General features: G+C 43.9%; 1 protein-coding gene across 1 annotated transcript in view; it reads left to right on the plus strand.

Annotated features, from left to right (window-relative positions):
- LOC132403798 (kyphoscoliosis peptidase-like) overlaps nt 1–25847 on the plus strand; it is a 623242-nt gene that overhangs the window by 424799 nt on the left and 172596 nt on the right. The window contains exon 6 of the mRNA XM_059987492.1: nt 18561–18749. Within this exon, the coding sequence (XP_059843475.1) occupies nt 18561–18749 (189 nt within the window). The remainder of the gene's footprint in view (nt 1–18560; nt 18750–25847) is intronic.

Genomic DNA, 25847 nt, shown 5'->3' on the forward strand with positions numbered 1-25847 from the left:
TGCATTATGTGGTTCGATCAGTGGGGGTTAGGATCTCTCAAATAATATTGAATCTCTGGATTATGAGGTTCGATTAGTGGGGTTTAGGGTCTCTCAGATAATAGTGAATATTTGGGATTATGAGGTTTGATCCATGGGGTTTAGGTTCTCACAGATAATAGAGATTCTTTGGGATTATGAGGTTCGATCAGTAGGGGTTAGGTTCTCACAGATAATAGTTAATATTTGGGATTATGAGTTTCGATCAGTGGGGTTTCTGGTCTCACAGATAATAGTGAATCGTTGGATTATGAGATTCGATCAGTGGAGTTTAGGATCTCACAGGTAATACTGAATCTCTGGCAATATGAGGTTCGATTAGTGGGGTTTAGGGTCTCGCAGATAGTAGTGAATCTATTGGATTATGAGGTTCGATCAGTGGGGTTTAGGGTCTCACAGGTAATAGAGATTCTTTGGGATTATGAGGTTCGATCAATAGGAGTTAGGGTCTCGCAGATAATAGAGAATCTTTGAATTTTGAGTTTCGATCAGTGAGGTTTAGGGTCTCAGCAATAATAGCGAATCTATGGATTATGACGTTCGATCAGTCGGGTTAAGGTTCTCATAGATAATAGTGAATCTTTGGACTATGACGTTCGATCAGTGGGGTTTAGGACCTCACATATAATAGTGAATCGTTGGATTCCGAGGCTCGATCACTGGGCGTTAGGATCTCACAAATAATAGTGATTCTGTGATTATGAGGTTCGATCAGAGAGGTTAAGGTTCTCACAGATGATAGTGAATCTTTGGACTATGACATTCGATCAGAGGGGTTTAGGATCTCACAGATAATAGTGAATCTTTGGGATAATGCGGTTCGATCAGTGGGGTTTTGGGTCTCACAGATGATAGTGATTCTTTGGGATTATGAGTATCATTCAGTGAGGTTTAAGGTTTCACAGATAATAGTGAATCTTTGGATTATGATGTTCGATCAGTGGAGTTTAGGGTCTCACAGATAATAGTGAATCTTTGGATTATGTGGTTTGATCAGTGGGGGTTAGGATCTCTCAACTATTAGTGAATCTCTGGATTATGAGGTTCGATTAGTGGGGTTCAGGGTCTCACAGATAATCGCGAATCATTGCATTCTGAGTTTCGATCAGTGGGGTTTAGTATCTCACAGATAATAGTGAATCTTTAGATTATGACGTTCTATCAGTGGCGTTTAGGGTCTCACAGATAATAATGATTCTTTGGGATTATGAGGATCAATCAGGGAGGTTTAGGATCTCTCAAATAATAGTTAATCTCTGGATTATGAGGTTCGATTAGTGGGGTTAGGGTCTCTCTCAGATAATACTGAATATTTGGGATTATGAGGTTCGATCAGTGGGGTTTAGGGTCTCTCAGATAATAGTGATTATTTGGGATTATGAGGTTCGATCCATGGGGTTTAGGTTCTCACAGATAATAGATAATATTTGGGATTATGAGGTTCGATCAGTAGGGGTTAGGTTCTCACAGATAATAGATAATATTTGGGATTATGAGTTTCGATCAGTGGGGTTTCTGGTCTCACACATAATAGTGAATCTTTGGATTATGAGGTTCGATCAGTGGAGTTTAGGATCTCACAGGTTACACTGAATCTCTGGGATTATCAGGTTCGATTAGTGGGGTTTAGGGTCTCACAGATAATAGTGAATCTGTAGGATTATGAGGTTCAATCAGTGGGGTTTAGGGACTCACAGGTAATAGAGATTTTTTGGGGTTATGAGGTTCGATCAATAGGAGTTAGGGTCTCGCAGATAATAGAGAATCTTTGAATTTTGAGTTTCGATCAGTGAGGTTTAGGGTCTCAGCAATAATAGCGAATCTATGGATTATGACGTTCGATCAGTCGGGTTAAGGTTCTCATAGATAATAGTGAATCTTTGGACTATGACGTTCGATCAGTGGGGTTTAGGACCTCACATATAATAGTGAATCGTTGGATTCCGAGGCTCGATCACTGGGTGTTAGGATCTCACAAATAATAGTGATTCTGTGATTATGAGGTTCGATCAGAGGGGTTAAGGTTCTCACAGATGATAGTGAATCTTTGGACTATGACATTCGATCAGAGGGGTTTAGGATCTCACAGATAATAGTGAATCTTTGGGATAATGCGGTTCGATCAGTGGGGTTTTGGGTCTCACAGATGATAGTGATTCTTTGGGATTATGAGTATCATTCAGTGAGGATTAAGGTTTCACAGATAATAGTGAATCTCTGGATTATGATGTTCGATCAGTGGAGTTTAGGGTCTCACAGATAATAGTGAATCTTTGGATTATGTGGTTCGATCAGTGGGGGTTAGGATCTCTCAACTATTAGTGAATCTCTGGATTATGAGTTTCGATTAGTGGGGTTCAGGGTCTCACAGATAATCGCGAATCATTGGATTCTGAGTTTCGATCAGAGGGGTTTAGGATCTCACAGATAATAGTGAATCTTTGGGATAATGCGGTTCGATCAGTGGGGTTTAGGTTCTCACAGATAATAGTGATTCTTTGGGATTATGAGGATCAATCAGTGAGGTTTAGGGTTTCACAGATAATAGTGAATCTCTGGATTATGATGCTCGATCAGTGGAGTTTAGGGTCTCACAGATAACAGTGAATCTTTGGATTATGTGGTTCGATCAGTGGGGGTTAGTATCTGTCAACTAATAGTGTATCTCTGGATTATGAGGTTCGATTAGTGGGGTACAGGGTCTCACAGATGATCGCGAATCATTGGATTCTGAGGATCAATCAGTGAGGCTTAGGATCTCACAGATAATAGTGAATCTCTGGATTATGAAGTTCGAGCACTGGGGTTTAGGGTCTCACAGATAGTGATTCTTTGGGATTCTGAGGATTAATCAGTGAGGTTTAAGATCTCACAGATAATAGTGAATCTCTGGATGATGACGTTCGATCCGTGGAGTTTAGGGTCTCACAGATAATAGTAAATCTTTGCATTATGTGGTTCGATCAGTGGGGGTTAGGATCTCTCAAATAATATTGAATCTCTGGATTATGAGGTTCGATTAGTGGGGTTTAGGGTCTCTCAGATAATAGTGAATATTTGGGATTATGAGGTTTGATCCATGGGGTTTAGGTTCTCACAGATAATAGAGATTCTTTGGGATTATGAGGTTCGATCAGTAGGGGTTAGGTTCTCACAGATAATAGTTAATATTTGGGATTATGAGTTTCGATCAGTGGGGTTTCTGGTCTCACAGATAATAGTGAATCGTTGGATTATGAGATTCGATCAGTGGAGTTTAGGATCTCACAGGTAATACTGAATCTCTGGCAATATGAGGTTCGATTAGTGGGGTTTAGGGTCTCGCAGATAGTAGTGAATCTATTGGATTATGAGGTTCGATCAGTGGGGTTTAGGGTCTCACAGGTAATAGAGATTCTTTGGGATTATGAGGTTCGATCAATAGGAGTTAGGGTCTCGCAGATAATAGAGAATCTTTGAATTTTGAGTTTCGATCAGTGAGGTTTAGGGTCTCAGCAATAATAGCGAATCTATGGATTATGACGTTCGATCAGTCGGGTTAAGGTTCTCATAGATAATAGTGAATCTTTGGACTATGACGTTCGATCAGTGGGGTTTAGGACCTCACATATAATAGTGAATCGTTGGATTCCGAGGCTCGATCACTGGGTGTTAGGATCTCACAAATAATAGTGATTCTGTGATTATGAGGTTCGATCAGAGGGGTTAAGGTTCTCACAGATGATAGTGAATCTTTGGACTATGACATTCGATCAGAGGGGTTTAGGATCTCACAGATAATAGTGAATCTTTGGGATAATGCGGTTCGATCAGTGGGGTTTTGGGTCTCACAGATGATAGTGATTCTTTGGGATTATGAGTATCATTCAGTGAGGATTAAGGTTTCACAGATAATAGTGAATCTCTGGATTATGATGTTCGATCAGTGGAGTTTAGGGTCTCACAGATAATAGTGAATCTTTGGATTATGTGGTTCGATCAGTGGGGGTTAGGATCTCTCAACTATTAGTGAATCTCTGGATTATGAGTTTCGATTAGTGGGGTTCAGGGTCTCACAGATAATCGCGAATCATTGGATTCTGAGTTTCGATCAGAGGGGTTTAGGATCTCACAGATAATAGTGAATCTTTGGGATAATGCGGTTCGATCAGTGGGGTTTAGGTTCTCACAGATAATAGTGATTCTTTGGGATTATGAGGATCAATCAGTGAGGTTTAGGGTTTCACAGATAATAGTGAATCTCTGGATTATGATGCTCGATCAGTGGAGTTTAGGGTCTCACAGATAACAGTGAATCTTTGGATTATGTGGTTCGATCAGTGGGGGTTAGTATCTGTCAACTAATAGTGTATCTCTGGATTATGAGGTTCGATTAGTGGGGTACAGGGTCTCACAGATGATCGCGAATCATTGGATTCTGAGGATCAATCAGTGAGGCTTAGGATCTCACAGATAATAGTGAATCTCTGGATTATGAAGTTCGAGCACTGGGGTTTAGGGTCTCACAGATAGTGATTCTTTGGGATTCTGAGGATTAATCAGTGAGGTTTAAGATCTCACAGATAATAGTGAATCTCTGGATGATGACGTTCGATCCGTGGAGTTTAGGGTCTCACAGATAATAGTAAATCTTTGCATTATGTGGTTCGATCAGTGGGGGTTAGGATCTCTCAAATAATATTGAATCTCTGGATTATGAGGTTCGATTAGTGGGGTTTAGGGTCTCTCAGATAATAGTGAATATTTGGGATTATGAGGTTTGATCCATGGGGTTTAGGTTCTCACAGATAATAGAGATTCTTTGGGATTATGAGGTTCGATCAGTAGGGGTTAGGTTCTCACAGATAATAGTTAATATTTGGGATTATGAGTTTCGATCAGTGGGGTTTCTGGTCTCACAGATAATAGTGAATCGTTGGATTATGAGATTCGATCAGTGGAGTTTAGGATCTCACAGGTAATACTGAATCTCTGGCAATATGAGGTTCGATTAGTGGGGTTTAGGGTCTCGCAGATAGTAGTGAATCTATTGGATTATGAGGTTCGATCAGTGGGGTTTAGGGTCTCACAGGTAATAGAGATTCTTTGGGATTATGAGGTTCGATCAATAGGAGTTAGGGTCTCGCAGATAATAGAGAATCTTTGAATTTTGAGTTTCGATCAGTGAGGTTTAGGGTCTCAGCAATAATAGCGAATCTATGGATTATGACGTTCGATCAGTCGGGTTAAGGTTCTCATAGATAATAGTGAATCTTTGGACTATGACGTTCGATCAGTGGGGTTTAGGACCTCACATATAATAGTGAATCGTTGGATTCCGAGGCTCGATCACTGGGCGTTAGGATCTCACAAATAATAGTGATTCTGTGATTATGAGGTTCGATCAGAGAGGTTAAGGTTCTCACAGATGATAGTGAATCTTTGGACTATGACATTCGATCAGAGGGGTTTAGGATCTCACAGATAATAGTGAATCTTTGGGATAATGCGGTTCGATCAGTGGGGTTTTGGGTCTCACAGATGATAGTGATTCTTTGGGATTATGAGTATCATTCAGTGAGGTTTAAGGTTTCACAGATAATAGTGAATCTTTGGATTATGATGTTCGATCAGTGGAGTTTAGGGTCTCACAGATAATAGTGAATCTTTGGATTATGTGGTTTGATCAGTGGGGGTTAGGATCTCTCAACTATTAGTGAATCTCTGGATTATGAGGTTCGATTAGTGGGGTTCAGGGTCTCACAGATAATCGCGAATCATTGCATTCTGAGTTTCGATCAGTGGGGTTTAGTATCTCACAGATAATAGTGAATCTTTAGATTATGACGTTCTATCAGTGGCGTTTAGGGTCTCACAGATAATAATGATTCTTTGGGATTATGAGGATCAATCAGGGAGGTTTAGGATCTCTCAAATAATAGTTAATCTCTGGATTATGAGGTTCGATTAGTGGGGTTAGGGTCTCTCTCAGATAATACTGAATATTTGGGATTATGAGGTTCGATCAGTGGGGTTTAGGGTCTCTCAGATAATAGTGATTATTTGGGATTATGAGGTTCGATCCATGGGGTTTAGGTTCTCACAGATAATAGATAATATTTGGGATTATGAGGTTCGATCAGTAGGGGTTAGGTTCTCACAGATAATAGATAATATTTGGGATTATGAGTTTCGATCAGTGGGGTTTCTGGTCTCACACATAATAGTGAATCTTTGGATTATGAGGTTCGATCAGTGGAGTTTAGGATCTCACAGGTTACACTGAATCTCTGGGATTATCAGGTTCGATTAGTGGGGTTTAGGGTCTCACAGATAATAGTGAATCTGTAGGATTATGAGGTTCAATCAGTGGGGTTTAGGGACTCACAGGTAATAGAGATTTTTTGGGGTTATGAGGTTCGATCAATAGGAGTTAGGGTCTCGCAGATAATAGAGAATCTTTGAATTTTGAGTTTCGATCAGTGAGGTTTAGGGTCTCAGCAATAATAGCGAATCTATGGATTATGACGTTCGATCAGTCGGGTTAAGGTTCTCATAGATAATAGTGAATCTTTGGACTATGACGTTCGATCAGTGGGGTTTAGGACCTCACATATAATAGTGAATCGTTGGATTCCGAGGCTCGATCACTGGGTGTTAGGATCTCACAAATAATAGTGATTCTGTGATTATGAGGTTCGATCAGAGGGGTTAAGGTTCTCACAGATGATAGTGAATCTTTGGACTATGACATTCGATCAGAGGGGTTTAGGATCTCACAGATAATAGTGAATCTTTGGGATAATGCGGTTCGATCAGTGGGGTTTTGGGTCTCACAGATGATAGTGATTCTTTGGGATTATGAGTATCATTCAGTGAGGATTAAGGTTTCACAGATAATAGTGAATCTCTGGATTATGATGTTCGATCAGTGGAGTTTAGGGTCTCACAGATAATAGTGAATCTTTGGATTATGTGGTTCGATCAGTGGGGGTTAGGATCTCTCAACTATTAGTGAATCTCTGGATTATGAGTTTCGATTAGTGGGGTTCAGGGTCTCACAGATAATCGCGAATCATTGGATTCTGAGTTTCGATCAGAGGGGTTTAGGATCTCACAGATAATAGTGAATCTTTGGGATAATGCGGTTCGATCAGTGGGGTTTAGGTTCTCACAGATAATAGTGATTCTTTGGGATTATGAGGATCAATCAGTGAGGTTTAGGGTTTCACAGATAATAGTGAATCTCTGGATTATGATGCTCGATCAGTGGAGTTTAGGGTCTCACAGATAACAGTGAATCTTTGGATTATGTGGTTCGATCAGTGGGGGTTAGTATCTGTCAACTAATAGTGTATCTCTGGATTATGAGGTTCGATTAGTGGGGTACAGGGTCTCACAGATGATCGCGAATCATTGGATTCTGAGGATCAATCAGTGAGGCTTAGGATCTCACAGATAATAGTGAATCTCTGGATTATGAAGTTCGAGCACTGGGGTTTAGGGTCTCACAGATAGTGATTCTTTGGGATTCTGAGGATTAATCAGTGAGGTTTAAGATCTCACAGATAATAGTGAATCTCTGGATGATGACGTTCGATCCGTGGAGTTTAGGGTCTCACAGATAATAGTAAATCTTTGCATTATGTGGTTCGATCAGTGGGGGTTAGGATCTCTCAAATAATATTGAATCTCTGGATTATGAGGTTCGATTAGTGGGGTTTAGGGTCTCTCAGATAATAGTGAATATTTGGGATTATGAGGTTTGATCCATGGGGTTTAGGTTCTCACAGATAATAGAGATTCTTTGGGATTATGAGGTTCGATCAGTAGGGGTTAGGTTCTCACAGATAATAGTTAATATTTGGGATTATGAGTTTCGATCAGTGGGGTTTCTGGTCTCACAGATAATAGTGAATCGTTGGATTATGAGATTCGATCAGTGGAGTTTAGGATCTCACAGGTAATACTGAATCTCTGGCAATATGAGGTTCGATTAGTGGGGTTTAGGGTCTCGCAGATAGTAGTGAATCTATTGGATTATGAGGTTCGATCAGTGGGGTTTAGGGTCTCACAGGTAATAGAGATTCTTTGGGATTATGAGGTTCGATCAATAGGAGTTAGGGTCTCGCAGATAATAGAGAATCTTTGAATTTTGAGTTTCGATCAGTGAGGTTTAGGGTCTCAGCAATAATAGCGAATCTATGGATTATGACGTTCGATCAGTCGGGTTAAGGTTCTCATAGATAATAGTGAATCTTTGGACTATGACGTTCGATCAGTGGGGTTTAGGACCTCACATATAATAGTGAATCGTTGGATTCCGAGGCTCGATCACTGGGCGTTAGGATCTCACAAATAATAGTGATTCTGTGATTATGAGGTTCGATCAGAGAGGTTAAGGTTCTCACAGATGATAGTGAATCTTTGGACTATGACATTCGATCAGAGGGGTTTAGGATCTCACAGATAATAGTGAATCTTTGGGATAATGCGGTTCGATCAGTGGGGTTTTGGGTCTCACAGATGATAGTGATTCTTTGGGATTATGAGTATCATTCAGTGAGGTTTAAGGTTTCACAGATAATAGTGAATCTTTGGATTATGATGTTCGATCAGTGGAGTTTAGGGTCTCACAGATAATAGTGAATCTTTGGATTATGTGGTTTGATCAGTGGGGGTTAGGATCTCTCAACTATTAGTGAATCTCTGGATTATGAGGTTCGATTAGTGGGGTTCAGGGTCTCACAGATAATCGCGAATCATTGCATTCTGAGTTTCGATCAGTGGGGTTTAGTATCTCACAGATAATAGTGAATCTTTAGATTATGACGTTCTATCAGTGGCGTTTAGGGTCTCACAGATAATAATGATTCTTTGGGATTATGAGGATCAATCAGGGAGGTTTAGGATCTCTCAAATAATAGTTAATCTCTGGATTATGAGGTTCGATTAGTGGGGTTAGGGTCTCTCTCAGATAATACTGAATATTTGGGATTATGAGGTTCGATCAGTGGGGTTTAGGGTCTCTCAGATAATAGTGATTATTTGGGATTATGAGGTTCGATCCATGGGGTTTAGGTTCTCACAGATAATAGATAATATTTGGGATTATGAGGTTCGATCAGTAGGGGTTAGGTTCTCACAGATAATAGATAATATTTGGGATTATGAGTTTCGATCAGTGGGGTTTCTGGTCTCACACATAATAGTGAATCTTTGGATTATGAGGTTCGATCAGTGGAGTTTAGGATCTCACAGGTTACACTGAATCTCTGGGATTATCAGGTTCGATTAGTGGGGTTTAGGGTCTCACAGATAATAGTGAATCTGTAGGATTATGAGGTTCAATCAGTGGGGTTTAGGGACTCACAGGTAATAGAGATTTTTTGGGGTTATGAGGTTCGATCAATAGGAGTTAGGGTCTCGCAGATAATAGAGAATCTTTGAATTTTGAGTTTCGATCAGTGAGGTTTAGGGTCTCAGCAATAATAGCGAATCTATGGATTATGACGTTCGATCAGTCGGGTTAAGGTTCTCATAGATAATAGTGAATCTTTGGACTATGACGTTCGATCAGTGGGGTTTAGGACCTCACATATAATAGTGAATCGTTGGATTCCGAGGCTCGATCACTGGGTGTTAGGATCTCACAAATAATAGTGATTCTGTGATTATGAGGTTCGATCAGAGGGGTTAAGGTTCTCACAGATGATAGTGAATCTTTGGACTATGACATTCGATCAGAGGGGTTTAGGATCTCACAGATAATAGTGAATCTTTGGGATAATGCGGTTCGATCAGTGGGGTTTTGGGTCTCACAGATGATAGTGATTCTTTGGGATTATGAGTATCATTCAGTGAGGATTAAGGTTTCACAGATAATAGTGAATCTCTGGATTATGATGTTCGATCAGTGGAGTTTAGGGTCTCACAGATAATAGTGAATCTTTGGATTATGTGGTTCGATCAGTGGGGGTTAGGATCTCTCAACTATTAGTGAATCTCTGGATTATGAGTTTCGATTAGTGGGGTTCAGGGTCTCACAGATAATCGCGAATCATTGGATTCTGAGTTTCGATCAGAGGGGTTTAGGATCTCACAGATAATAGTGAATCTTTGGGATAATGCGGTTCGATCAGTGGGGTTTAGGTTCTCACAGATAATAGTGATTCTTTGGGATTATGAGGATCAATCAGTGAGGTTTAGGGTTTCACAGATAATAGTGAATCTCTGGATTATGATGCTCGATCAGTGGAGTTTAGGGTCTCACAGATAATCGTGAATCATTGGATTCTGAGTTTCGATCAGTGGGGTTTAGTATCTCACAGATAATAGTGAATCTTTGGATTATGTGGTTCGATCAGTGGGGGTTAGGATCTCTCAAATAATAGTGAATCTCTGGATTATGAGGTTCGATTAGTGAGGTTTAGGGTCTCTCAGATAATAGTGAATATTTGGGATTATGAGGTTCGATCCATGGGGTTTAGGTTCTCACAGATAATAGATAATATTTGGGATTATGAGTTTCGATCAGTGGGGTTTCTGGTCTCACACATAATAGTGAATCTTTGGATTATGAGGTTCGATCAGTGGAGTTTAGGATCTCACAGGTTACACTAAATCTCTGGGATTATCAGGTTCGATTAGTGGGGTTTAGGGTCTCACAGATAATAGTGAATCTGTAGGATTATGAGGTTCAATCAGTGGGGTTTAGGGACTCACAGGTAATAGAGATTTTTTGGGATTATGAGGTTCGATCAATAGGAGTTAGGGTCTCGCAGATAATAGAGAATCTTTGAATTTTGAGTTTCGATCAGTGAGGTTTAGGTCTCAGCAATAATAGCGAATCTATGGATTATGACGTTCGATCAGTCGGGTTAAGTTTCTCATAGATAATAGTGAATCTTTGGACTATGACGTTCGATCAGTGGGGTTTAGGACCTCACATATAATAGTGAATCGTTGGATTCCGAGGCTCGATCACTGGGCGTTAGGATCTCACAAATAATAGTGATTCTGTGATTATGAGGTTCGATCAGAGAGGTTAAGGTTCTCACAGATGATAGTGAATCTTTGGACTATGACATTCGATCAGAGGGGTTTAGGATCTCACAGATAATAGTGAATCTTTGGGATAATGCGGTTCGATCAGTGGGGTTTTGGGTCTCACAGATGATAGTGATTCTTTGGGATTATGAGTATCATTCAGTGAGGTTTAAGGTTTCACAGATAATAGTGAATCTCTGGATTATGATGTTCGATCAGTGGAGTTTAGGGTCTCACAGATAATAGTGAATCTTTGGATTATGTGGTTCGATCAGTGGGGGTTAGGATCTCTCAACTATTAGTGAATCTCTGGATTATGAGGTTCGATTAGTGGGGTTCAGGGTCTCACAGATAATCGCGAATCATTGCATTCTGAGTTTCGATCAGTGGGGTTTAGTATCTCACAGATAATAGTGAATCTTTAGATTATGACGTTCTATCAGTGGCGTTTAGGGTCTCACAGATAATAATGATTCTTTGGGATTATGAGGATCAATCAGGGAGGTTTAGGATCTCTCAAATAATAGTTAATCTCTGGATTATGAGGTTCGATTAGTGGGGTTAGGGTCTCTCTCAGATAATACTGAATATTTGGGATTATGAGGTTCGATCAGTGGGGTTTAGGGTCTCTCAGATAATAGTGATTATTTGGGATTATGAGGTTCGATCCATGGGGTTTAGGTTCTCACAGATAATAGATAATATTTGGGATTATGAGGTTCGATCAGTAGGGGTTAGGTTCTCACAGATAATAGATAATATTTGGGATTATGAGTTTCGATCAGTGGGGTTTCTGGTCTCACACATAATAGTGAATCTTTGGATTATGAGGTTCGATCAGTGGAGTTTAGGATCTCACAGGTTACACTGAATCTCTGGGATTATCAGGTTCGATTAGTGGGGTTTAGGGTCTCACAGATAATAGTGAATCTGTAGGATTATGAGGTTCAATCAGTGGGGTTTAGGGACTCACAGGTAATAGAGATTTTTTGGGGTTATGAGGTTCGATCAATAGGAGTTAGGGTCTCGCAGATAATAGAGAATCTTTGAATTTTGAGTTTCGATCAGTGAGGTTTAGGTCTCAGCAATAATAGTGAATCTATGGATTATGATGTGCGATCAGTGGAGTTTAGGGTCTCACAGATAATAGTGAATCTTTGGATATATGTGGTTCGATCAGTGGGGTTAGGATCTCTCATATAATAGTGAATCTCTGGATTATCAGGCTTGATTACTGGGGTTTAGGTTCTCACAGATAATAGTAAATATTTGGGATTATGTGGTTCGATCAGTGGGGTTTAGGTTCTCACAGATAATAGTGATTCTTTGGGATTCTGAGGATCAATCAGTGAGGCTTAGGATCTCACAGATAATAGTGAATCTTTGGATTATGAAGTTCGATCACTGGGGTTTAGGGTCTCACAGATAGTGATTCTTTGGGATTCTGAGGATCAATCAGTGAGGTTTAAGATCTCACAGATAATAGTGAATCTCTGGATGATGACGTTCGATCCGTGGAGTTTAGGGTCTCACAGATAATAGTAAATCTTTGCATTATGTGGTTCGATCAGTGGGGGTTAGGATCTCTCAAATAATATTGAATCTCTGGATTATGAGGTTCGATTAGTGGGGTTTAGGGTCTCTCAGATAATAGTGAATATTTGGGATTTTGAGATTCGATCCATGGGGTTTAGGTTCTCACAGATAATAGAGATTCTTTGGGATTATGAGGTTCGATTAGTAGGGGTTAGGTTCTCACAGATAATAGTTAATATTTGGGATTATGAGTTTCGATCAGTGGGGTTTCTGGTCTCACAGATAATAGTGAATCGTTGGATTATGAGATTCGATCAGTGGAGTTTAGGATCTCACAGGTAATACTGAATCTCTGGCAATATGAGGTTCGATTAGTGGGGTTTAGGGTCTCGCAGATAGTAGTGAATCTATTGGATTATGAGGTTCGATCAGTGGGGTTTAGGGTCTCACAGGTAATAGAGATTCTTTGGGATTATGAGGTTCGATCAATAGGAGTTAGGGTCTCGCAGATAATAGAGAATCTTTGAATTTTGAGTTTCGATCAGTGAGGTTTAGGGTCTCAGCAATAATAGCGAATCTATGGATTATGACGTTCGATCAGTCGGGTTAAGGTTCTCATAGATAATAGTGAATCTTTGGACTATGACGTTCGATCAGTGGGGTTTAGGACCTCACATATAATAGTGAATCGTTGGATTCCGAGGCTCGATCACTGGGTGTTAGGATCTCACAAATAATAGTGATTCTGTGATTATGAGGTTCGATCAGAGGGGTTAAGGTTCTCACAGATGATAGTGAATCTTTGGACTATGACATTCGATCAGAGGGGTTTAGGATCTCACAGATAATAGTGAATCTTTGGGATAATGCGGTTCGATCAGTGGGGTTTTGGGTCTCACAGATGATAGTGATTCTTTGGGATTATGAGTATCATTCAGTGAGGATTAAGGTTTCACAGATAATAGTGAATCTCTGGATTATGATGTTCGATCAGTGGAGTTTAGGGTCTCACAGATAATAGTGAATCTTTGGATTATGTGGTTCGATCAGTGGGGGTTAGGATCTCTCAACTATTAGTGAATCTCTGGATTATGAGTTTCGATTAGTGGGGTTCAGGGTCTCACAGATAATCGCGAATCATTGGATTCTGAGTTTCGATCAGAGGGGTTTAGGATCTCACAGATAATAGTGAATCTTTGGGATAATGCGGTTCGATCAGTGGGGTTTAGGTTCTCACAGATAATAGTGATTCTTTGGGATTATGAGGATCAATCAGTGAGGTTTAGGGTTTCACAGATAATAGTGAATCTCTGGATTATGATGCTCGATCAGTGGAGTTTAGGGTCTCACAGATAATCGTGAATCATTGGATTCTGAGTTTCGATCAGTGGGGTTTAGTATCTCACAGATAATAGTGAATCTTTGGATTATGTGGTTCGATCAGTGGGGGTTAGGATCTCTCAAATAATAGTGAATCTCTGGATTATGAGGTTCGATTAGTGAGGTTTAGGGTCTCTCAGATAATAGTGAATATTTGGTATTATGAGGTTCGATCCATGGGGTTTAGGTTCTCACAGATAATAGATAATATTTGGGATTATGAGTTTCGATCAGTGGGGTTTCTGGTCTCACACATAATAGTGAATCTTTGGATTATGAGGTTCGATCAGTGGAGTTTAGGATCTGACAGGTTACACTGAATCTCTGGGATTATCAGGTTCGATTAGTGGGGTTTAGGGTCTCACAGATAATAGTGAATCTGTAGGATTATGAGGTTCAATCAGTGGGGTTTAGGGACTCACAGGTAATAGAGATTTTTTGGGATTATGAGGTTCGATCAATAGGAGTTAGGGTCTCGCAGATAATAGAGAATCTTTGAATTTTGAGTTTCGATCAGTGAGGTTTAGGTCTCAGCAATAATAGTGAATCTATGGATTATGATGTGCGATCAGTGGAGTTTAGGGTCTCACAGATAATAGTGAATCTTTGGATATATGTGGTTCGATCAGTGGGGGTTAGGATCTCTCAAATATTAGTGAATCTCTGGATTATCAGGTTTGATTACTGGGGTTTAGTTTCTCACAGATAATAGTAAATATTTGGGATTATGTGGTTCGATCAGTGGGGTTTAGGTTCTCACAGATTATAGTGATTCTTTGGGATTATGAGGATCAATCAGTGAGGTTTAGGATCTCACAGATAATAGTGAATCTCAGGATGATGACGTTCGATCAGTGGGGTTTAGGGTCTCACAGATAATAATAACTCTTTGCATTATGTGGTTCGATCAGTGGGGGTTAGGATCTCTCAAATAATATTGAATCTCTGGATTATGAGGTTCGATTAGTGGGGTTGAGGGTCTCTCAGATAATAGTGAATATTTGGGATTATGAGGTTCGATCCATGGGGTTTAGGTTCTCACAGATAATAGAGATTCTTTGGGATTATGAGGTTCGATCAGTAGGGGTTAGGTTCTCACAGATAATAGTTAATATTTGTGATTATGAGTTTCGATCAGTGGGGTTTCTGGTCTCACAGATAATAGTGAATCGTTGGATTATGAGATTCGATCAGTGGAGTTTAGGATCTCACAGGTAATACTGAATCTCTGGCAATATGAGGTTCGATTAGTGGGGTTTAGGGTCTCGCAGATAGTAGTGAATCTATTGGATTATAAGGTTCAATCAGTGGGGTTTAGGGTCTCACAGGTAATAGAGATTCTTTGGGATTATGAGGTTCAATCAATAGGAGTTATTGTCTCGCAGATAATATAGAATCTTTGAATTTTGTGTTTCGATCAGTGAGGTTTAGGGTCTCACAGGTAATAGTGATTCTTTGCGATTATGAGGTTCGATCAATAGGAGTTAGGGTCTCGCAGATAATAGAGAATCTTTGAATTTTGAATTTCGATCAGAGGTTTAGGGTCTCAGCAATAATAGTGAATCTATGGATTATGACGTTCGATCAGTGGTGTTTAGGATCTCACAGATAACAGTTAATCTTTGGGATTATGAGGTTCGATCAGTGGGGTTTATGTTCTCACAGATAATAGTGAATCATTAGGATTCTGAGATTCGATCAGTCGGGTTAAGGTTCTCATAGATAATAGTGAATCTTTGGACAATGACGTTCGATCAGTGTGGTTTAGGACCTCACATATAACAGTAAATCGTTGGATTCCGAGGCTCGATCACTGGGTGTTAGGATCTCACAAATAATAGTGATTCTGTGATTATGAGGTTCGATCAGAGGGGTTAAGGTTCTCACAGATGATAGTGAATCTTTGGACTATGACATTCGATCAGAGGGGTTTAGGATCTCACAGATAATAGTGAATCTTTGGGATTATGCGGTTCGATCAGTGGGGTTTTGGGTCTCACAGATGATAGTGATTCTTTGGGATTATGAGTATCATTCAGTGAGGTTTAGGGTTTCACAGATAATAGTGAATCTCTGGATTATGATGCTCGATCAGTGGAGTTTAGGGTCTCACAGATAATCGTGAATCATTGGATTCTGAGTTTCGATCAGTGGGGTTTAGTATCTCACAGATAATAGTGAATCTTTGGATTATGTGGTTCGATCAGTGGGGGTTAGGATCTCTCAAATAATAGTGAATCTCTGGATTATGAGGTTCGATTAGTGAGGTTTAGGGTCTCTCAGATAATAGCGACTATTTGGGATTATGAGTTTCGATCAGTGGGGTTTAGTTTCTCACAGATAATATTTAATACTTGGGATTATGAGTTTCGATCCGTGAGGTTTCTCGTCTCACAGATAGTAGTCAATCGTTGTATTATGAGGTTCGATCAATGAAGTTTAGGACCTCACAGGTAACAGTGAGTCTTTGGATTATGTGTTTCGAACAGTTAGATTTAGTGTCTTACAGGTAAGAGTGATTCTTTGGGATTCTGAGGTTCGATCAGTGAGGTTTAGGGTCTCACCGATAATATTCAATCTATGGATTATGACGTTTGATCAGTGGGGTTTAGGGTCTCACAGATAATAGTGATTCAGCGGAATTATGAGGTTCGATCACTGGGGTCTAGGGTCTCACAGATAATAGTGAATCGTTGGGATTATGAGGTTCGATCACTGGGGTTTAGGGTCTCACAGATAATAGTGAATTTCTGGGATTATGAGGGTCCATCAGTGTGGTTTCGGGTCTCACAGATAATAGTGGATCTTTGGATTATGAGGTTCTATCAGTGGGGTTTAGGGTCTCACAGATAATTGTGCATCATTGAATTCTGAGTTTCGATCAGTGCGGTTTAAGATCTCACAGATAATAGTGAATCTTTAGATTATGGAGTTCGATCTGTGAGTTTTTGGGTCTCACAGATAATAGTGATTCTTTGGGATTATGATTTTCGATCAGTGAGGTTTAGGGTCTCACCAATAATATTGAATCCATCTATTATGACGTTCGATCAGGGGGTTTAGTGTCTCACAGATAATAGTGAATCTTTGGATTATGTGGTTCAATCAGCGAGGGTTAGGATCTCTCAAATAATAGTGAATCTCTGGATTATGAGGTTTGATTAGTGGCATTTAGGGTCTCACAGGTAATAGAGATTCTTTGGGATTATGAGGTTCGATCAATAGGAGTTAGGGTTTCGCAGATAATAGAGAATCTTTGAATTTTGAATTTCGATCAGAGGTTTAGGATCTCAGCAATAATAGTGAATCTATGGATTATGACGTTCGATCAGTGGGGTTTAGGATCTCACAGATAACAGTTAATCTTTGGGATTATGAGTTTCGATCAGTAGGGTTTATGGTCTGACAGATATTAGTGAATCTTTCAGATTTCGAGGTTCGATCAGTGGGGTTAAGGATCTCAGAGATAACCGTGAATCTTTAGATAATGAGGTTCAATCAGTGAGGTTTAGCGTCTCACAGATAATAGCGAATCTCTGGGATTATGAAGTTCAATCACTGGGGGTTAGTGTCTCACAGATTATAGTGAATCTTTGGGGTTATGATGTTCAATCAGTGGCACTTATGGTCTCACAGGTAATAGTGAATCTCTAGATTATGAGTTTCGATCAGTGGGGTTTATGGTCTCACAGATAATAGTGAATCTTTGGATTATGCGGTTCGATCAGTGGGGGTTAGGATCTCACAGATAATAGTAAATCTCTGGGATTATGAAGTTCAATCAGTTTGGTTAGGATCTCACAGATGGTAGTGATTCTTTGGAATTATGAGGTTCAATCAGTGGTGTTTAGGTTCTCACACATAATAGTGATTCTTTGGAATTATGAGGTTCGATCTGTGTGGTTTAGTGTCTCACAAATAATAGTGAATCTCTGGGATTATGAGTTTCGATCAGTGGGGTTTAAGGTCTCACAGATAATAGTGAATCTTTGGATTATGTTCGATCAGTGGGGGTTAGGATCTCACAAGTAATAGTGAATCTCTTGATTACGACGTTCGATCAGTGGGGATATTTAAAGTGGTGGTAGATAATGTTTGAATGATCTGGTCATTTATAAACTGGCACAGAGGAGAAGCAAATGATAAACACAAGTATTTCTGTAGATGCAGAAATCCGCAGTAACACACTCAAAGTGTAGCAGCTCAGTCCGCGTCTATGGAAAGGAATAAATTGTCATTTTCTGGTTTGACACCCTTCATCAGGACTGGAACAGAACGCTAAAGAGAGGTTGGTGAAGTCTTGCTAACAGTTAATATCAGGCAGGCTCAACAGGTTGTAACCTATTCCTGCTCCGTGTTACTTGTGTTCTCTGCTCTTGGCTGCAGAAGAGATGGTAGCTGGAGTTAATGAGAACATGGATTGTCCCCAAGGCTACAGTCACTGTATTTGGTTGTTGCTCCTTCACCAGTACGATGCATGCACTGTACCATCGCGACCATTAAAGTTTGAAAGAGATTGCAGCTGATTATCACAAATGTACCTGGAAGTGGTTTCTGACCAAATGTACACGAATTAGCCTTGCAGCTGTAGAGTGTACTGAAATCTCCGGATACTCCAAAGGCTATGACTACGATATAGGGAAGAAGTTCAAAGGGGATTCGGATCATGCATGGAATGCCGTGTTTCTGGAAGGGAAGTGGCACCTCCTGGACAGCACGTGGGGAGCCGGTCATGTTAATGAGACCTGCACCAAGTTCACCCGCAAGTAAGTCATGCTTCTTATTTATGAGCCCTGCAGTGACAGAAAGAACAACATACACCAATGACAACATGTTCTTTATTAACTTTTAGACCAGTTAACTTGTAGTTTGCATGTTTTACCAGAGGTGTATTGAGAAGTCTGTGTGTACTTGGAGCTTTCTGTATGTTTACTGGTCCGTGGGTACTGGGTGTGGTTTGTGCATACTGTATGGGGTCTGTGTACTGGTTATGGTCTGTGTGTACTGAGGGAGTTCCGTGTGTATAGGGAGAGGTCCGTGTGTACTGGGTGTGGTCCGTGTGTAATGGGTTTGATCCGTGTACTGGGTGTGGTCCATGTGTAATTGGTTTGATCCGTGTACTGGGTGTGGTTTGTGCGTAGTGGGTGTGGTCCATGTTTACTGGGTGTTCCATGTTTACTGGGTGTAGTGGGTGTGGTTTGTTTTTTGGATGTTGTCAGGGTGTGGTCCGTGTGTACTGGATGTGATTCGTGTGTACTGGGTGTGGGCCATGTACTGGGTGTGATCTGGGTGTGGTCTGTGTGTAATGGGTGTGGTCCGTATACAGGGTGTGTTCTGGGTGTGGCCCGTGTGTACTGGGTGTGTACTGTGTGTGATCCATGTGTAATGGGTGGCCCGTGTGTACCGGGTGTGAACTCCTTGTAATGAGTTTGGCCCATGTGTACTGGGTGTGATCTGTGTGTGGTCCGTGTGTACTGGGTGTGAACTCCTTGTAATTGGTGTGGCCCGTGTGTACTGGGTCTGGCCCGTGTGTACTGGGTGTGTCCTGGGTTTGGCCCATGTGTACTGTGTGTGCTCCTTGTATACTGTGTGATCTGTGTGTATTGGGTATGGTCCGCGTACTGGGCGTGATCTCTGAGTGCTGGGTGTGGTCTGGGTGTGATCCGTGTGCACTGGGTGAGGTCCGTGTGTGGTCTGGGTGTGATCCGTGTGTGGTGTGTGTGATCCGTGTACACCGGGTGTGGCCCCTGTGTACTGGGTGTGGTTTGTGTACCGGGTTTGGCCCTTGATTACTGTGTGATCTGTGCATACTGGGTGTGGTCCGTGTACTAGGTGTGTTCCGTGTGAACTGGGTGTGTACTGGGTGTGATCTGTGAGCAGCGGGTATGGCCCCTGTGTACCGGGTTTGGCCCTCGAGTATTGTGTGATCTGTGTGTACTGGGTGTGGTCCATGTGTAGTCTGGGTATGTTCCGTGTGTACTGGTTGTGGCCCGTGTGTACTGCATTTGGCCAATGTGTACTGTGTGTGCTCCTTGTATACTGTGTGATCTGTGTGTATTGGGTGTGGTCCGTGAGTACTGGGTGGGGCCCTGAATGATTTGGGTGTGGTCTGTGTGTACTGGGTGTGTTCTGTGTGTACTGGGGGTGTTCCGTGTGTACTGGGTGTGTACTGGGTGTGGTCCTTGTTTACAGGGTGTGGTCCGTATACTGGGAGAGATCTGGATGTGGTCTGTGTGTACTGGCTGTGCTCTGTGAGTACTGGGTGTGCACTGGGTGTAGTCCGTACATACTGGGTGTGTTCCATGTGTACTGGGTATGGTCCGTGAATACTGTGTGTACTGGGTGTGGTCATAGTGTACTGGGTGTGGCCCGTGTGTACAGGGTGTGTTCCGTGTCTACAGGGTGTGTTCCTTGTGTACTGGCTGTGGTCTGTCTGTACTGGTTGTGACTCCTTGTACTGGGTATGGCCCGTCAGTACTGGGTGTGGCACGTGTGTACTGGGTGTGTTCCGTGTGTACTGGGTGTGATCCCGGTGTACTGGTTGTGAACCCGGTGTAGCCCGTGTGTACTGGGTGTGAACACCTTGTACTGGGTGTGGCCGGTGTGTACTGGGTGTGTACCCGGTGTGGCCCGTGTTTACTGGGTGTGAACTCCTTATAATGGGTGTGGCCCGTGAGTACTGGGTGTGTACTGGGTTTGGCCCATGTGTACTGTGTGTGCTCCATGTATACTGTGTGATCTGTGTGTATTGGGTGTGGTCCGTGTACTGGGTGTGGTCTGAGACTGATCAGGGTGTGGTCTGTGTGACTGGGTGTGGTCTGTGTCTACTGGGTGTGTTCTGGGAGTGGCCCGTGTGTACTGGGTGTGTTCCTTGTGTACTGGGTGAGGTCTGGGTGTACTGGGTTTGATCCGTGTGTACTGGGTGTGTTCCGTGTCAACAGGGTGTGTCCCTTGTGTACTGGGTGTGGCCTGTCTATACTGGTTGTGAACTCCTTGTACTGGGTGTGGCATGTCTGTACTGGGTGTGTGAACCGTGTGTACCGGGTGTGAAATCCGTGTATACCGGGTGTGGTCCCTGTGTACCGAGTGTGGTCCTTGTATAGGGTGCGAACTCTGTGAGTACCAGGTGTGAAGTCTGTGTGTACCAGGTGTGAGGTTCATGTGATCTAGGTGTGGTCCATGTGTAATGGTTGTGATCTGGGTGTGGTCCGTGTACTGGGTGTGGTCTGGGTGTGACCCATGTGTGGCCCAAGTGTACTGGGTGTGTTCGGTGTGCACTGGGGGTGTTCCGTGTCTACAGGGTGTGTTGCTTGTGTACAGGGTGTGGACTGTCTGTACTGGTTGTGAACTCCTTGTACTGGGTGTGGCCCATCAGTACTGGGTGCGGCACGTGTGTAATGGGAGTGATCTGTGTGTACTGGGTGTGATCCGGGTGTGGCCCCTGAGTACTGTGTGATCTGTGTGTACTGGGTGTGGCCTATCTGTACTGGGTGTGTACTGGGTTTGGCCCATGTGTGCTGTGTGTGCTCCTTGTATACTGTGTGATCTGCGAGTATTGGGCGTGGTCCGTGTACTGGGTGTGGTCTGGTAGTGATCAGGGTGTGGTCTATGTGGCTGTATGTGGTCTGAGTGTAATGGGTGTGTTCTGGGTGTGGCCCGTGTGTACTGGGTGTGTTCCTTGTGTACTTGGTGTGGTCCGGGTGTACTGGGTGTGGTGTGGGTGTACTGTGTGTGATCCGTGTGCACCGTGTGTGGCCCCTGTGTACCAGGTGTAGTTCGTGTAGCAGGTTTGGCCCTTGAGTATTGTGTGATCTGTGTGTACTAGGTGTGGTCCCTGTGTGGTCTGGGTGTGATCCAGGTGTACTGGGTGTGATCCGGGTCTGGCCTGACTGTACTGGGTGTGAACTCCTTGTACTGGCTGTGGCCCATCTGTACTGGGTGTGAACTCCTTGTACTGGGTGTGTGAACCGTGTGTACCGGGTGTGAACTCCGTGTGTACCGGATGTGGTCCCTGTGTATGGAGTGTGGTCCTTCTATAGGGTGTGAACTCTGTGTGTACCGCGCGTGAGGTCCATGTGTAATGGTTGTGATCTGGGTGTGGTCCGTGTACTGGGTGTGGTCCGTGTCTACTGGGTGTGATCCGGGTGTACTTGGTATGATCCGGGAGTGTACCGGGTGGGGTTTGTGTACCGGGTTTGGCCCCTGAGTACTGTGTGATCTGTATGTACCGGGTGTGGTCCGTGAGTGGTCTGGGTGTGATCCAGGTGCACTGGGTGTGAACTCCTTGTACTGGATGTGGCCTGACTGTACTGGTTGTGAACTCCTTGTACTGGGTGTGGCCCGTCTGTACTGGGTGTGTTCCGTGTGTACTTTGTTTGCCCCGTGTGTACAGGGTGTATTCCGTGTCTACAGGGTGTATTCCGTGTATACTGGGTGTGAACTCCTTGTAATGGGTGTGGCCCGTGTGTACTGGGTGTGTACTGGGTATGGCCCATGTGTACTGTGTGAGCACCTTGTATACTGTGTGATCTGTGTGTATTGGGAGTGGCCCGTGAGTACTGGGTGTGGTCCGTGTGTGATCTGGGTGTGGTCTGTGTGTACTGGGTAAGTTCTGGGTATGGTCCGTGTGTACTGGGTGTGGTCCGTGTGTACTGGGTGTGTACAGGGTGTGGTCCATGTTTACTGGGTGTGGTCTGTTTGTACTGGCTGTGGTTTGTGTGTACTGGGTTTGTTCTGGGTGTGGCCCGTTTTTACTGGGTGTCATCTGTCTGTTCTGGGTGTGTTCCGTGTGTACTGGGTGTGGTCTGTGTCTACTGGGTGTGATCCGGGTGTGGCCCCTGTGTACCGGGTTTGGCCCCTGAGTACTGTGATTTGATCTGTGTGTACTGGGTGTGGCCCATGTGTACTGGGTGTGGCCCGTGTGTACTGGGTGTGCTCCTTGTATACTGTGAACTGTGTGTATTGGGTGTGGTCCGTGTAGAGGGTGTGGTCTGGGTGTGATCAGAGTGTGGTCTGCATGACTGGCTGTGGTCTGTGTGTACTCAGAGTGTTCTGGGTGTGGCCCGTGTGTACTGGGTGTGTTCCTTGTGTACTTGGTGTGGTCCGTGTGTGTTCCGTGTGTATTGGGTGTGGTCTGGATGTACTGGGTGTTGTCCGGGTGTACTGGGTGTGGTCCGTGTACTGGGTGTGCTCTGTGTGTGGTCCGTGTGTTATCCGTGTGTGGTCCGTGTACTGGGAGTGCTCTGGGTGTGGTCCGTCTGTTATCCGTGTGTGGCCCCTGTGTACCAGGTGTGGTTCGTGTACCAGGTTTGGCCCTTGAGTACTGTGTGATCTGTGTGTACTGGGAGTGGCCCGTGAGTGGTCTGGGTGTGATCCAGGTGCACTGCGTGCGAACGCCTTGTACTGGGTGTTGCCGATCAGTACTGGGTGTGAACTCCTTATAATGGGTGTGGCCCGTGAGTACTGGGTGTGTACTGGGTTTGGCCCATGTGTACTGTGTGTGTTCCGTGTATACTGTGTGATCTGTGTGTATTGGGTGTGGTCTGTGTACTGGGTGTGGTCTGAGAGTGATCAGGGTGTGGTTTGTGTGACTGGCTGTGGTCTGTGTGTACTGGGTGTGTTCTGGGAGTGGCCCGTGTGCACTGGGTGTGTTCCTTGTTTACTGGGTGAGGTCTGGGTGTACTGGGTTTGATCCGTGTGTACTGGGTGTGTTCCGTGTCAACAGGGTGTGTCCCTTGTGTACTGGGTGTGGCCTGTCTATACTGGTTGTGAACTCCTTGTACTGGGTGTGGCATGTCTGTACTGGGTGTGTGAACCGTGTGTACCGGGTGTGGTCCCTGTGTACCGAGTGTGGTCCTTGTATAGGGTGCGAACTCTGTGAGTACCAGGTGTGAAGTCTGTGTGTACCAGGTGTGAGGTTCATGTGATCTAGGTGTGGTCCATGTGTAATGGTTGTGATCTGGGTGTGGTCCGTGTACTGGGTGTGGTCTGGGTGTGACCCATGTGTGGCCCAAGTGTACTGGGTGTGTTCGGTGTGCACTGGGGGTGTTCCGTGTCTACAGGGTGTGTTGCTTGTGTACAGGGTGTGGACTGTCTGTACTGGTTGTGAACTCCTTGTACTGGGTGTGGCCCATCAGTACTGGGTGCGGCACGTGTGTAATGGGAGTGATCTGTGTGTACTGGGTGTGATCCGGGTGTGGCCCCTGAGTACTGTGTGATCTGTGTGTACTGGGTGTGGCCTATCTGTACTGGGTGTGTACTGGGTTTGGCCCATGTGTGCTGTGTGTGCTCCTTGTATACTGTGTGATCTGCGAGTATTGGGCGTGGTCCGTGTACTGGGTGTGGTCTGGTAGTGATCAGGGTGTGGTCTATGTGGCTGTATGTGGTCTGAGTGTAATGGGTGTGTTCTGGGTGTGGCCCGTGTGTACTGGGTGTGTCCCTTGTGTACTTGGTGTGGTCCGGGTGTACTGGGTGTGGTCCTTATGTACTGGGTGTGGTGTGGGTGTACTGTGTGTGATCCGTGTGCACCGTGTGTGGCCCCTGTGTACCAGGTGTAGTTCGTGTAGCAGGTTTGGCCCTTGAGTATTGTGTGATCTGTGTGTACTGGGTGTGGTCCCTGTGTGGTCTGGGTGTGATCCAGGTGTACTGGGTGTGATCCGGGTCTGGCCTGACTGTACTGGGTGTGAACTCCTTGTACTGGCTGTGGCCCATCTGTACTGGGTGTGAACTCCTTGTACTGGGTGTGTGAACCGTGTGTACCGGGTGTGAACTCCGTGTGTACCGGATGTGGTCCCTGTGTATGGAGTGTGGTCCTTCTATAGGGTGTGAACTCTGTGTGTACCGCGCGTGAGGTCCATGTGTAATGGTTGTGATCTGGGTGTGGTCCGTGTACTGGGTGTGGTCCGTGTCTACTGGGTGTGATCCGGGTGTACTTGGTATGATCCGGGAGTGTCCCCTATGTACCGGGTGGGGTTTGTGTACCGGGTTTGGCCCCTGAGTACTGTGTGATCTGTATGTACCGGGTGTGGTCCGTGAGTGGTCTGGGTGTGATCCAGGTGCACTGGGTGTGAACACCTTGTACTGGGTGTGGCCCGTCTGTACTGGGTGTGTTCCGTGTGTACTTTGTTTGCCCCGTGTGTACAGGGTGTATTCCGTGTCTACAGGGTGTATTCCGTGTATACTGGGTGTGAACTCCTTGTAATGGGTGTGGCCCGTGTGTACTGGGTGTGTACTGGGTATGGCCCATGTGTACTGTGTGAGCACCTTGTATACTGTGTGATCTGTGTGTATTGGGTGTGGCCCGTGAGTACTGGGTGTGGTCCGTGTGTGATCTGGGTGTGGTCTGTGTCTACTGGGTAAGTTCTGGGTATGGTCCGTGTGTACTGGGTGTGGTCCGTGTGTACTGGGTGTGTACAGGGTGTGGTCCATGTTTACTGGGTGTGGTCTGTTTGTACTGGCTGTGGTTTGTGTGTACTGGGTTTGTTCTGGTTGTGGCCCGTTTTTACTGGGTGTCATCTGTCTGTTCTGGGTGTGTTCCGTGTGTACTGGGTGTGGTCTGTGTCTACTGGGTGTGATCCGGGTGTGGCCCCTGTGTACCGGGTTTGGCCCCTGAGTACTGTGATTTGATCTGTGTGTACTGGGTGTGGCCCATGTGTACTGGGTGTGCTCCTTGTATACTGTGAACTGTGTGTATTGGGTGTGGTCCGTGTAGAGGGTGTGGTCTGGGTGTGATCAGGGTGTGGTCTGCATGACTGGCTGTGGTCTGTGTGTACTCAGAGTGTTCTGGGTGTGGCCCGTGTGTACTGGGTGTGTTCCTTGTGTACTTGGTGTGGTCCGTGTGTGTTCCGTGTGTATTGGGTGTGGTC

Source organism: Hypanus sabinus, chromosome 2 (assembly GCF_030144855.1).
Source record: "Hypanus sabinus isolate sHypSab1 chromosome 2, sHypSab1.hap1, whole genome shotgun sequence".
Lineage (NCBI taxonomy): Eukaryota > Metazoa > Chordata > Chondrichthyes > Myliobatiformes > Dasyatidae > Hypanus > Hypanus sabinus.